General features: G+C 46.7%; 1 protein-coding gene across 1 annotated transcript in view; it reads right to left on the bottom strand.

The window, feature by feature from the left end:
* SEMA5B (semaphorin 5B) overlaps positions 1 to 14,192 on the bottom strand; it is a 50,898-nt gene that overhangs the window by 20,589 nt on the left and 16,117 nt on the right. Inside the window, exons 4-5 of the mRNA XM_053471919.1 lie at positions 12,873 to 12,918; positions 5,178 to 5,240 (exon numbers count right to left, since the gene is read on the bottom strand). Of these exons, the coding sequence (XP_053327894.1) occupies positions 5,178 to 5,240; positions 12,873 to 12,918 (109 nt within the window). The remainder of the gene's footprint in view (positions 1 to 5,177; positions 5,241 to 12,872; positions 12,919 to 14,192) is intronic.

The raw sequence follows: 14,192 nt of genomic DNA, 5'->3' as shown, positions 1-14,192 counted from the left end.
CGTCACCCAGGGGGCAATAAGCAAGCACTGATACCCCACCGTCACCCAGGGGGCAATAAGCAAGCACTGATACCCCACCGTCACCCAGGGGGCAATAAGCAAGCACTGATACCCCACCGTCACCCAGGGGGCAATAAGCAAGCACTGATACCCCACCGTCACCCAGGGGGCAATAAGCAAGCACTGATACCCCACCATCACCCAGGGGGCAATAAGCAAACACTGATACCCCACCATCACCCAGGGGGCAATAAGGAAGCACTGATACCCCACTGTCACCCAGGGGGCAATAAGGAAGCACTGATACCCCACTGTCACCTGGGGGCGTTTGTACCCCGCTACCACCTCGGAGGCAATAAGCAAACAGTGATATCTCACAGACACCTGGGGTTAATAACCAAGCACTGATACCCCACCCAGGGGGCAATAAGCCGGTACGGGCCAAAGTTATATCTTTAGCTGTCATCTAACTGCCCCTCCCCCCCCACGCAGCCGCTTTCTGCACCCGCGGAATATTTATACGAAATCTTCAAACAAAGCGACCTCCGACCCCAAACCTAAAGAAAAATAAAAAAAAACGATGGAAATGTTAATAAAGCGGCCGGGAACGGCAGAAAACGGCAGAAAACGGCAGAAAACGGCAGAAAACGGCAGCTTCCGCGCCCGAAGTCCTCGCTTCCAACTCCACAATCAGCCGACGTTCAAAAATCCGATCAAACGGACGAGAAGCGAACGTCAGATCTGCGAAAAACGCAAAAAAACCCTAAAACGGGAAGAATCTGCAGCCCCGCGCTCCGGATTCCATTCATTCCTCGAGACACCGGGAAAGACGCCAATTATCTGTAATTATCCCGCGTTCCGGTGCCTTCCGGGGAATTCCTCCGGATGAGGAAACTTTCACTCCGGAAGATTCCCATTTCCAGCCTATAAATTTATCTGAATTTCGCCAAAATCAGCAAATTCACCAAAAAAAAGAGTTGCGTTTTTAAGTATGAAAAGATAAATGATGTCATACGTTACCGCGGTGCATGAAACACGCCGTATCGGCATTCTTCGCAACGCACGCGACCTATAGAACACGGCTGGTGCCAGAGGTCACGGAAAGCCGGGAGCCGAGCCAATTCTTCCACGGAGCGGCGGGAGGAAGGAGAGGACAGGGTCACCTGCTTAACACGCATGCTGGCATGTTTAACCCTTTCACAGCCTGTAAGCTGCCCCAAAAGCACCCGTTACGATCATTATTCGGGCTTCAGGGAATCCGCCGGCAGCTGCTGCAGAAACTCTTTGTTCCTCTGCCGTGATCGACCCCGGATACCCGGACCGGTGCGATGGACCCCCAGGGCGCCTGCTCACTCATCTATTCCCTGGTACTCAGAGGGTTAAAGAAATTCAGGATTTTAACCAAGAAATGGGGGGTTGAGGAGAGATCCGGAGACGCGGCGCGCGGCGCTCACTCTAACAGCACTAATAGCATCAAAAAATACCAATTTCAGCTCATTGTAGCCCGAAACGGGCATTTTTCATGGCGTGTTCACCCCTAACGCCCCAGTCTGATCCCTCCACAGGTTAATAAATATACACGAGGAAGCCGGCCACGCGTGTCCAGTGATCTCAATAACCCCGCGGCAGTCCCTGCGCCCCGTATAGAACGACACGCAAGAAACACGGACTGTTATCACGCCGCGGACTGTTATCACGCCACCTGTGGTAACATTCAGGCTGCTCGGCGTCAAGCGGCTGCCGTAAAGCCCAGCTGAGAGGAAACATATCAAAAACATGAGAACAGAAGTGTGTCACGTATTGGGGTGTAAAGACCCCCCGTTCTGTTTAGGTTATTGTTGCTCAGGCGGCGAACGCTCTCTGTGGGGTCCGGACTCCATTACCCTTTGGTTAAAACGATGAGACTCCGCTGCCACGTGTGCTATGATACATGCGTGTATATACTGGCAGGACACAGAAACATGTCTAAACACGGTAAAGGTTCATGTAAACACGGCAGCTCCATGCGCAGATAAGGCAGAGCTCGGGGCCCTCCGCGGACTTTAAAAGGATCTTATTTACAAAAGAAGGTAAAAGTGCCCCGGGGGGAGGGGGTTTAGGGCGGGGAGGGGGGTTTAGGGCCGGGGGGGGGGGGGTGTTGGGGCCGGGGGGGCGTCTGGACTGTGTTATTTTGCCTCATTTCCCTGCCGATTCGTTTCATTGACTGAAATTAAAAGGGTGAAGGCCGAGAATCTTCCCAAATCAGCCCAAAAAGCTCCTCGTGCCGCCGTTGGAGTCGGAATGGGGCTGAAGTCGCGCGATTCGGCTTTTAATTGCATTTAATGGCTGACGTTGGGGAGATATTCCGCGGATTTAACTGCAATATTTCACTTCTAGATGCTTCTCCGAGTGCGATCGCCTCTCCTTCCTTCTCCTCTCTCCTTCCCTCTCCTCTCTCCTTCCCTCTCCTCTCTCCTTCCCTCTCCCTGACGTCTCTTCTCCTCTCTCTTTCCCTCTCCCTGATGTCTCTTCTCCTCTCTCTTTCCCTCTCCCTGATGTCTCTTCTCCTCTCTCTTTCCATCCCCCTGATGTCTCTTCTCCTCTCTCTTTCCCTCTCCCTGATGTCTCTTCTCCTCTCTCTTTCCATCCCCCTGATGTCTCTTCTCCTCTCTCTGCTTCCCTCTCCCTGATGTCTCTTCTCCTCTCTCTTTCCCTCTCCCGGATGTCTCTTCTCCTCTCTCTTTCCCTCTCCCTGATGTCTCTTCTCCTCTCTCTGCTTCCCTCTCCCTGATGTCTCTTCTCCTCTCTCTTTCCCTCTCCCGGATGTCTCTTCTCCTCTCTCTTTCCCTCTCCCTGATGTCTCTTCTCCTCTCTCTTTCCCTCTCCCTGATGTCTCTTCTCCTCTCTCCTTCCCTCTCCCTGATGTCTCTTCTCCTCTCTCTTTCCCTCTCCCGGATGTCTCTTCTCCTCTCTCTTTCCCTCTCCCTGATGTCTCTTCTCCTCTCTCTTTCCCTCTCCCTGATGTCTCTTCTCCTCTCTCCTTCCCTCTCCCTGATGTCTCTTCTCCTCTCTCTTTCCCTCTCCCTGATGTCTCTTCTCCTCTCTCTTTCCCTCTCCCTGATGTCTCTTCTCCTCTCTCTTTCCCTCTCCCGGATGTCTCTTCTCCTCTCTCTTTCCCTCTCCCTGATGTCTCTTCTCCTCTCTCTTTCCCTCTCCCTGATGTCTCTTCTCCTCTCTCTTTCCCTCTCCCTGATGTCTCTTCTCTCGCATTCATTCTCCCCGAACATTTGTTGAGCTCATAAAAACTCAATAAAAGCCTTTAATATCCGTCCAGCAAAACGACACAAATTTAGGAAACGCAAGATTTCCGATCAACCCAAGAAAGACTGAATATCTTGTTTTCTGCACAATTCCCCCCGGCTGCCGGGGAGCCTACAGAGTGACAGACGGGGAAAGAAAGTTGGGGTCCCTAGTGGGGTACAGAGAACCCCGATGCGGTTTCAGGGGCTGGGCGAGTCTCGTCCCGTTCCCCGTAGCTGTTCCGGAGCCGCCATATATCCGCCGGGGTTCCTGAAAGTTCTTTGCGATCCGTTAGGGAACGTTCTCTGCGGCCCCCCAGTAATCCGCCGGCTCGGATCCTGCAGTTACACGGAATGGACAGCAGGTGGCGCCAGAAAGCCCCGGAATAAATCGATAGACATTTCCCCCGAGATCGTTTAGACTTCGCGTTAATCTAATAGAGCGCAGAGAGCGCAGAGAGAGCAACGACGTGCGGCCCGTCCTGGCCCGAGAAACGTTTCTTCTCTATCTATAAAACCCCAGAAACCATCGCAAGGGGGCATTTAACGGCATTCCGCGGCGTTCGGAGGCGTGAAAGAGGCAGTCGCCAAAAAGTCTCCAAGCGCCTCATTTATGTTGTCAAAAAAACGAAGGGATCTCAATAAGCACGGCTTGGAGGAGAGAGAAAAGAGAGAGGATGGGGAGAGAGAGATGGGGGGAGGAGAGAGAGGAGATGGAGAGAGAGAGGCGGTGAGGAGAGAGAGAGATGGGGGGGAAGAGAGACAATGAGAGAGAGAGAGAGAGAGAGAGAGAGGCGAAGGAGAAAGACATTTAAATATATAAAGGAATAAAGGACAGGAAGGAATTTGTTTCAAAGGAGGAGAAAAATTACAGCCAGAGAGCGGAATCCAACACTAGAGCGTCAGAGACTGAGATGGAACGGAAGAGAGTTAGTAGATAAGTGGAGCAGCCTCCCAGCAGAGGTGATAGAGGGTATTAAACATGCATGGGATAGACATATGGCTCGAGTCGTTACAGCGGGAAAGTCCATTTGTTGTGGTTTTTAGGGAAAAGCGATATAAAGTGACTCCTCTACGCCCGGCCCCGGTGTGACGTGTCAGTAAGAGCGGTCTCTTTCCCTGCAGACAGCCGGAATTCTGATAGATTAAAGGGACCGTTCTATCGCCGGTTGGATGATGATCTCGGGGTAATAAGGTTAAAAGCCCCGTCGCCGAGCAGCAGGAAATCTCTCACCAGAGAAACGCGATTATTAAAGACTTTTATGCATCTCCGTCGCCAATTAAACCCAAAACCTGCGCATGTTGGCAGCGGTCCCGAGACGTGATGTTCCCGGCTCGGCGGAGGCCGATATACCCTCCGAGGGGCAATAGAAGCGGTGGGTGTGCGAGTTTCCAAGTCTCTCCCGGGGGAGAAGTGCCCCTCGGCCCCCGCAGAATGCTTCTGAAAACAGGTATTAGGGGGCAATTAAACGATAAGGGCTATTAACCTCTTCTGTGCCAGAATAATCTCATGCAGCAGCCGCACCATAAGTCTGCAAATGGCGGCGACTGAGACCCGCGTCCTGAGAGACACGCAATATCCGCTCAACGAGACATAAATCACAATAACGTTACTGCCTCAATAGACTGTAAGCTCTGTGGGTTAGAACAAAACATAAAACGCTGGGCAACAATTCCAAGCATGTTTTGGGGTTTCCGATAAAGTTAGTTAAAGCTCAGGAACGCTTGGATGAACTCTGACAGAAGTCGGAGAATTTACTCGGTGCCCCTGGGGATGGGAGTTGTAGTTTAGACAGAAGCGGCCGCCCTGTCGAGGACTGGTGTCTGATACACCGTATCTAGTTCTATGCTGTACGAGGGGCTATTATTTTGTTGCGGACTCGCCGGGGGGGGTCTTACCTCCGTCTTCCCCTTGCTTTGGCACGACCGGCGCGTATCTTCATCAGAACTCCACTCTGTCGCCTGAAACACACAATGACACGGCCGTCACACAGCAGAAAGGGTTAAACATATAAAGCATATAAACCCCAAAGCTGGGACCCCCAGACTGCAAATAACGGCAGCCGCTGCGGGTAATTCGGGGCATCTGGGAAAAAAACAGCGGCCACAGGGTTATGAACCTAGGGGCCCAAAGGGCCACAGGGACCCGCAGCACGTGACGTCGGCCTGTCACTCCACGCCGTTACTCCGTATTTACTGAATTTCACACGGAGTCCTGGCTGTCGGGAGCGGAGGAATGAATCAGGCCGGGACACGAAGCGTTTGTTATAATACGGCTCGTAATAGGAAGATATGGCGGCCCGAAGCGTTGGCAGATGGTCCGCTTGGCACGAGGGAGGGAAGCGAGCAGGTTGCGTGATTTAATGCGGGGAGACCGGCTCTGGCCACAAATACATCATTTACACCGAAAAGAACAGACGCTGAATATAAATCCCGCTAAAGGGCCGGGAACATGCGCGCCTTCCTCACCCCCGCCGGGGAAACGCACCGCAGACCTCGCCGGTGACCACGGGGGCCACGTCCGGTCCTCTGAACCTCAAACCCGCATTCCCAGGGAGACAACGCGGCGGGAAACTAACGCCCCCCCCCCCCGCAGAGGACATTTACCCTTAAAGCCCCGATAAACGGCGCGCCGGACACCGGGGGGCATCGGCTGGAGACACTCTGTGACCCCCCCCGTTATTAGACTGTATTTTAGGTGGATTTGGAAGGGATAAAGTGAATTGTACCGCGCTGCGGAATATGATGGCGCTACATAAAACAAATAATAATAATACTGATCGAAGGTTGGAGGGCAGAATGTGATTGGCTGGTTGTGGCAGGAGGGGTTACTAAAATATAACAAACAAGTATTTAAATCTTAGTTTATTAACCAAATTATCTTATCTGTGACAGAAATCATCATTTTTCTAACCAAAACTCCATCTCTAATTCCACTCGGAGAAACGTGGCGGCGGCGACGACGATCTCTGCCGGTCTCTAACATCGAAACCGTTCGGAATCCAGAGAGCGGATCGAAGGAAACGGTTTCTCCATTTAATCGGTAAATATACCCGTACATTTTGAGCTGAATTTGAGGGAATTCGGTGAATCTCCGCCGGCGTCGGCTCCGGGGTACGGAACGCTTCCTCAACGCTTGTTACAAACTAACCATTTCTATTTAATGTCCCAATTTCTTGCTTTTTGAAGTGGAAAGTCTGTAGCTTTCTTTAAGCCGAGGGCAGGAGACCCCCAATCAGGAGCGGGACCCCATCCATTCAGGGGGGATTAGCCCCGGTGACGGGTGTGATTGGGATTCAATGACCCCAGTATCCTCTGATACAAAGCATTCCAGCGGACCCCCTTATATTAGGCGCACAATGGATTCCCCGCGGCCCCCCGATCTGCATTGTGTTCCAAGGGGGGCGCAAACACATCTGCTTCTAACGCCCTCGCCAAATTCCTCCGGCTTCCTCTCTATTGTCCTCAAAAGCCAAGTTGAAGGCAAAAGCATAGCGGTGGGGGATGGGTGGGGGGTCTGCGCTGCCATTCAGGGGGGACGTCAATAACGAGAGAGATTTCGGGAATCCCAGAGACATTAACCCCCCCTGAGATCTCCAATAAGATGCACCAGAGGCGGGGGGGGTGAAAAGATTCCCACGCGAGACACAATCCGGTCACGAAAAATACGTGAAACGGGGGAAAATCGCGAGTTTAAGTATCGGTGTAAATAATACATCCCTGCCAGATCCCGAGTGAATTATAATCTGCTCTGATCCAGGGGATCTATTAGATCGATATTCTAATGTGTACAGCGCTGCGGAACATGAGGGCGCTAAATAAAAAATAAATAATAAGAATATATAAACAATAAATAATAAGAATATATAAAACATTAAATAATAAGAATATATAAACGATAATAAGAATATATAAACGATAAATAATAAGAATATATAAACAATAAATAATAAGAATATATAAACGATAAATAATAAGAATATATAAACGATAATAAGAATATATAAACGATAAATAATAAGAATATATAAACGATAAATAATAAGAATATATAAACGATAAATAATAAGAATATATAAACGATAAATAATAAGAATATATAAAAAATAAATAATAAGAATATATAAACGATAAATAATAAGAATATATAAAACATTAAATAAGAATATATAAAAAATAAATAATAAGAATATATAAAACATTAAATAATAAGAATATATAAACGATAAATAATAAGAATATATAAACGATAAATAATAAGAATATATAAACGATAAATAATAAGAATATATAAAAAATAAATAATAAGAATATATAAAAAATAAATAATAAGAATATATAAACGATAATAAGAATATATAAACGATAAATAATAAGAATATATAAACGATAATAAGAATATATAAACGATAAATAATAAGAATATATAAACAATAAATAATAATAATATATAAAACATTAAATAATAAGAATATATAAACGATAAATAATAAGAATATATAAACGATAAATAATAAGAATATATAAAACATTAAATAATAAGAATATATAAAAAATAAATAATAAGAATATATAAACGATAAATAATAAGAATCTGTAACAGCCGCGCGAACCTCAAACTCATTAAACGGATTATAACGGCCTGAAAAGTCTCGTTTTCTGCTAAACAGTAAATGCCAGGATTCGAACCCAAATCGAAAAATATTCGAAATGAGTGTTAGAGCCCTGCGTGGGTTAATCTGTGAAGGCATCAGGCACAGCTTTTAACTCTTTAGTGTTAATTCTCTGAGGCTCGCACCGGGTAGCGCTGTTTGCCCCGTGTCGGCTCTGTCCCCCCGGCTGACGGGGTTCTCCGCCGAGGTCCACGAGTCGTGGCTTGTAGACTCGGCCTCCTCAGCCACCTGGCTCCTGCTTTGTTATCTGCGATTGAAAGACAAATATTCGGCTCCCGCACATGCGCAGCCAGGTCTGCAGGAATGAAATCTGCCCCGACCTGCCCCCGGGGGGGTTAAACTTGGGTCACCACTGCCAAAGCGGGAGGTTAAAGAGCGGACCCAGCGCTTATTACACCGGTTCTGATCCATGGGCTGTCGGTGCCGGGGGCTGCATTGTGCGAGTTTTAACCCATCGCTCGCCGCGCTCCCTGACTGCTGCACTTTAATAATCTCCGCCACTCCGCGCTTCCAAAAAAACACAGAAACCGCAAATGGTTCGTTTTCATTTACCGTCTTTTTACTATTTACGTGAAATTCCGACCCGAAAACAGAATCCGAATCCAAGAGATCGTTCCTGGAAACAGCCAAAGAATCCGTGCCCGGAGAGCGGAGCGGAGCGGCCGGGTCACCAACGCCAGAAAAAAGCAGGTTTCGGCCAAACGCAACAAATTGGGAAAAACAAATTATTTTTTAAGTTAAGAACGGAGCCACGTGCAACGAACAAAAAACCTGCGCAAATTTTAGATGACTTCATTTCTCTAGAAATTAGAATAAAAAGTTTTTTGCCCGTTTTAGTTACTTTGTATAAAACCCGTTCCGGAGAAACGGGGAGAAGCAGGGAGAAGAGAGGAGAAGCGGGGTGAAACGGGGAGAAGCGAGGAGAAGCAGTGAGAAGCGGGGAGAAACGGGGAGAAACGGGGAGAAGCGAGGAGAAGCGGTGAGAAGCGGGGAGAAAAGGGGAGAAACGGGGAGAAGCGAGGAGGAGCAGGGAGAAACGGGGAGAAGCGGGGTGAAACGGGGAGAAGCAGGGGAAACGGGGGAAACAGGGAGAAGCGGGGAGAAGCGGGGGAAACAGGGAGAAGCGGGGGAAACAGGGAGAAGCGGGGAGAAACGGGGAGAAGCAGGGAGGAGCGGGGAGGAGCGGCACGTTTTCTGCACGAAGCTCTTCGTCTTCGCTGTTTGTGTCCGGATTCCGTTTCCTCGTCGGGCCCGGAGCAGAGGGAAGGAATTTAACAAACACCTCGACGGGGTCACCGGGACTCGGAAACAAGAAATTCACTCCTAGAATTTACCCAAAACTCAAAGATTTTTCATTAATCCTAGCAAAACATTGTGCAGAAAAACAAAAATATTTCAGGTTTAGCATTAAATTATTATTTTTTTAGCTTTTACTTTTTTATTGCATAGAATTCCTTATTGTTATTCTATAAAATTCTTTATTTTTTTATTGCATTTAATGCTTTATATATATTTTTTGTATAGAATTTATTTTTTTTATTGCATTTAATGCTTTATTTTTTCCTGCACCAAATTCTTTCACTTTTTTAGGGCTCAGAATTCTCGAGCGTTTCCCGCGCATGCACTTGGCAGTTAATGAAGCCACCATTCTCCGGCTTGCGCGCCGCGCCTGAGGTTTGTTTTATGTTGACATATGTTAGTTCTGTAGAAGAATTATTTCAAAGCGTCAGTAACAAAAGGATCAGAGGATTTATTCCCCCCCGGTTGCATGGGTGGAGCTCCCGGGCCGTGTATCAGGATGCGGTGAGACGTCTCGCCTTAATCTTCTCAGGGCCAATTAGCGCGGAGTCCATTCTCTAAATCCTCCTCGGTGGCCTGCGTGTTAAAGAGCAGCCGGGGAGGATTATCCGCGGCGCGCAGCGGGACGGCGAGCGGAATAAAAATATTACCCCGCGCTTCACAGACACGGCGGATATATATATATACTGCGCGGCTTTAACCCTTTAATAAAGAGGGGGGGGCTGGAGAAATACTGTATGCGGGGGTCACTAATCCTTCACTCACCATCCAGGCCCCAGAAAGGCGAGGCGAGGCGAGGGTTAATGTCGGATCTTTTCACTTCTGGATTTTAATGAATTCCCCTCCAGACACAAAATACGGCTGGGGGGGGGCATCGCAATTACACAACGGGCAGCTGTCACACTAACGGCATAACCAACACAATCCTATCGCTATACACTAACAGAGTAACACAACCCTATCTCTATACTGTAACAGAGTAACACAACCCTATCTCTATACTGTAACAGAGTAACACAACCCTCTCTCTATACTGTAACAGAGTAACACAACCCTATCTCTATACTGTAACAGAGTAACACAATCCTATCTCTATACTGTAACAGAGTAACACAATCCTATCTCTATACTGTAACAGAGTAACACAACCCTATCTCTATACTGTAACAGAGTAACACAACCCTATCTCTATACTGTAACAGAGTAACACAATCCTATCTCTATACTGTAACAGAGTAACACAACCCTCTCTCTATACACTAACAGAGTAACACAACCCTATCTCTATACTGTAACAGAGTAACACAATCCTCTCTCTATACTGTAACAGAGTAACACAACCCTATCTCTATACTGTAACAGAGTAACACAACCCTCTCTCTATACACTAACAGAGTAACACAACCCTATCTCTATACACTAACAGAGTAACACAATCCTATCTCTATACTGTAACAGAGTAACACAACCCTATCTCTATACTGTAACAGAGTAACACAACCCTATCTCTATACACTAACAGAGTAACACAACCCTCTTTCTATACTGTAACAGAGTAACACAACCCTATCTCTATACTGTAACAGAGTAACACAACCCTCTCTCTATACTGTAACAGAGTAACACAACCCTATCTCTATACACTAACAGAGTAACACAACCCTCTCTCTATACTGTAACAGAGTAACACAATCCTCTCTCTATACACTAACAGAGTAACACAACCCTATCTCTATACACTAACAGAGTAACACAATCCTCTCTCTATACTGTAACAGAGTAACACAACCCTATCTCTATACACTAACAGAGTAACACAATCCTCTCTCTATACTGTAACAGAGTAACACAATCCTCTCTCTATACTGTAACAGAGTAACACAATCCTCTCTCTATACTGTAACAGAGTAACACAATCCTCTCTCTATACTGTAACAGAGTAACACAATCCTCTCTCTATACACTAACAGAGTAACACAACCCTATCTCTATACACTAACAGAGTAACACAATCCTATCTCTATACTGTAACAGAGTAACACAACCCTATCTCTATACTGTAACAGAGTAACACAACCCTATCTCTATACTGTAACAGAGTAACACAACCCTATCTCTATACTGTAACAGAGTAACACAATCCTCTCTCTATACTGTAACAGAGTAACACAATCCTCTCTCTATACTGTAACAGAGTAACACAACCCTATCTCTAAACACTAACAGAGTAACACAATCCTCTCTCTATACTGTAACAGAGTAACACAATCCTCTCTCTATACACTAACAGAGTAACACAACCCTCTCTCTATACTGTAACAGAGTAACACAACCCTCTCTCTATACTGTAACAGAGTAACACAACCCTATCTCTATACTGTAACAGAGTAACACAACCCTCTCTCTATACTGTAACAGAGTAACACAACCCTATCTCTATACTGTAACAGAGTAACACAACCCTCTCTCTATACTGTAACAGAGTAACACAACCCTATCTCTATACTGTAACAGAGTAACACAACCCTCTCTCTATACTGTAACAGAGTAACACAACCCTATCTCTATACTGTAACAGAGTAACACAACCCTATCTCTATACACTAACAGAGTAACACAACCCTATCTCTATACTGTAACAGAGTAACACAACCCTATCTCTATACTGTAACAGAGTAACACAATCCTCTCTCTATACTGTAACAGAGTAACACAATCCTCTCTCTATACTGTAACAGAGTAACACAACCCTATCTCTATACTGTAACAGAGTAACACAATCCTCTCTCTATACTGTAACAGAGTAACACAACCCTATCTCTATACTGTAACAGAGTAACACAACCCTATCTCTATACACTAACAGAGTAACACAACCCTATCTCTATACTGTAACAGAGTAACACAATCCTATCTCTATACTGTAACAGAGTAACACAATCCTCTCTCTATACTGTAACAGAGTAACACAACCCTATCTCTATACTGTAACAGAGTAACACAACCCTCTCTCTATACTGTAACAGAGTAACACAATCCTATCTCTATACTGTAACAGAGTAACACAACCCTATCTCTATACTGTAACAGAGTAACACAACCCTATCTCTATACACTAACAGAGTAACACAATCCTATCTCTATACTGTAACAGAGTAACACAACCCTCTCTCTATACTGTAACAGAGTAACACAACCCTATCTCTATACTGTAACAGAGTAACACAAGCCTATCTCTATATTGTAACACAGCGGTCTATTTAGAAGAGTGAAATTCCGCGCATGATCGTGAAAAAGAAATGTTCGTTGTTTCCGTGTCGTCTCCACACTCCCGGCAGCCGCTGCTTTTCATCCCATTTCCCGTCGCAGGGTCCGCAGGTCGCAGCATCAGGTGGTCCTTTAATTCCCCACCTTTGCCTCCGACGCTCTCCCGATCTACCCTGAGGAGCCCGGATTTCCCACCCAAGACCAGCAGAAAATAACGCAAGAAATAGAGCAGTTTATACGCGAGAGAGAGAGAGAGCGGAGAGAGCGGAGAGAGAGCGTAGAGAGAGCGTAGAGAGAGCGTAGAGAGAGCGTAGAGAGAGCGACTTCATACATGACTATAAAACACGTCACATACCTGGATGAGAGAGACGTTGAACAGGCTGAGTCTGAAGAGGTAGTTCCTGAAATACAGAAGAATCAGAATTATGATCAAGTCAAAATAACCTTTATAGATGTAATGTAATACTGAGAGGGTGGTGGATAAGTGGAACGGCCTCCCAGCAGAAGTGGTAGAGGGTAATACAGTGAGGGTATTAAACATACGCAGGATAGACATACGGCTCCTGAATCTAAGACGAGACCAACAACTGATTAAGGTTTGAGTCTTTACAGCAGGAGAAACGGGCAACTAGACGGGGGCCGGCGGGGGCCGATCTGCCGGCGGGTTCTATGTTCGTGTTGGCATCACTCACTGAACTGTAAAATGCAGGCTTTGGGGGAAATGAATGATCTCTTGATAGCTTTCAGTCCCAAGACAGAGACTGCCGGCCCCCCAACCCCCAAATGGACACCTATAAAAAGGGGGTGCTATCCCCAGGGGCCACAACTGCCGTCACGATTCACACAGCCTATAACTCGTCATTCTGAATCCTCCCAGTGAGACCAACTGCTGGCAGCGAATATTTCCAACTAATAAATAATAATATATTTAATAATAATAAATAATATTTAATAATAACGCCCCCCGGTGTTTATTACGCTCTCCTGCCCCGCGTTCTGCCCCTTTATGTCTGAATCAGGGGGCTCAGAGGTTTAATCCCCCCCCGGGGCAGCGTGAGGTTGGTACCTCTGTCCACGATACGGCGTCACGGGGCGGCTGAGCTGAGTCAGCAGTCTGCAGATTATATGATTAGCGGCTGTCACGGGGCATGCCCCCCCCCCCGGGTACTGCCGGCAGATCGGCCCCCGGCGGCCCCCATCTAGTTGCCCATTTCTCCTGCTGTAAAGACTCAAACCTTAATCGTCTTAGATTCAGGAGCCGTATGTCTATCCCATGCATGTTTAATCCCCTCACTGTATTACCCTCTACCACTTCTGCTGGGAGGCTGTTCCACTTATCCACCACCCTCTCAGTAAAGTTAAAGAGAATTTCTCGGATACAGATAACTCGAGTATGAGTAATACCGATGAGTAATCTGGCACAGAATTTTTGGGTTATAGGGGCTTCCGTAGGGTCCATTATACCCCCCTTACCCCAAGACACACGGGATTTTAAGGGGTCACAGAATTTAAAGTGTTTTACAACCAACCTAAAAAGAATGTTTTTTTACGATAACGAGAAGCTTTTACTGCGGGGAAATCCGGGCGTCTCTCCGGGCGGTGAATCTCCTCTCGTTTTGGGGGACAGTCTCAGCGTTCAGTTTTATGCCCCCCGGTTATCTGGCCGTATAATTAT

This window comes from Spea bombifrons, chromosome 7 (assembly GCF_027358695.1).
Source record: "Spea bombifrons isolate aSpeBom1 chromosome 7, aSpeBom1.2.pri, whole genome shotgun sequence".
Classification (NCBI taxonomy): Eukaryota; Metazoa; Chordata; class Amphibia; order Anura; family Pelobatidae; genus Spea; species Spea bombifrons.
The sequence above is the reverse complement of the archived record's forward strand: the minus strand, read 5'-3'. Positions and strand labels throughout refer to the sequence as shown.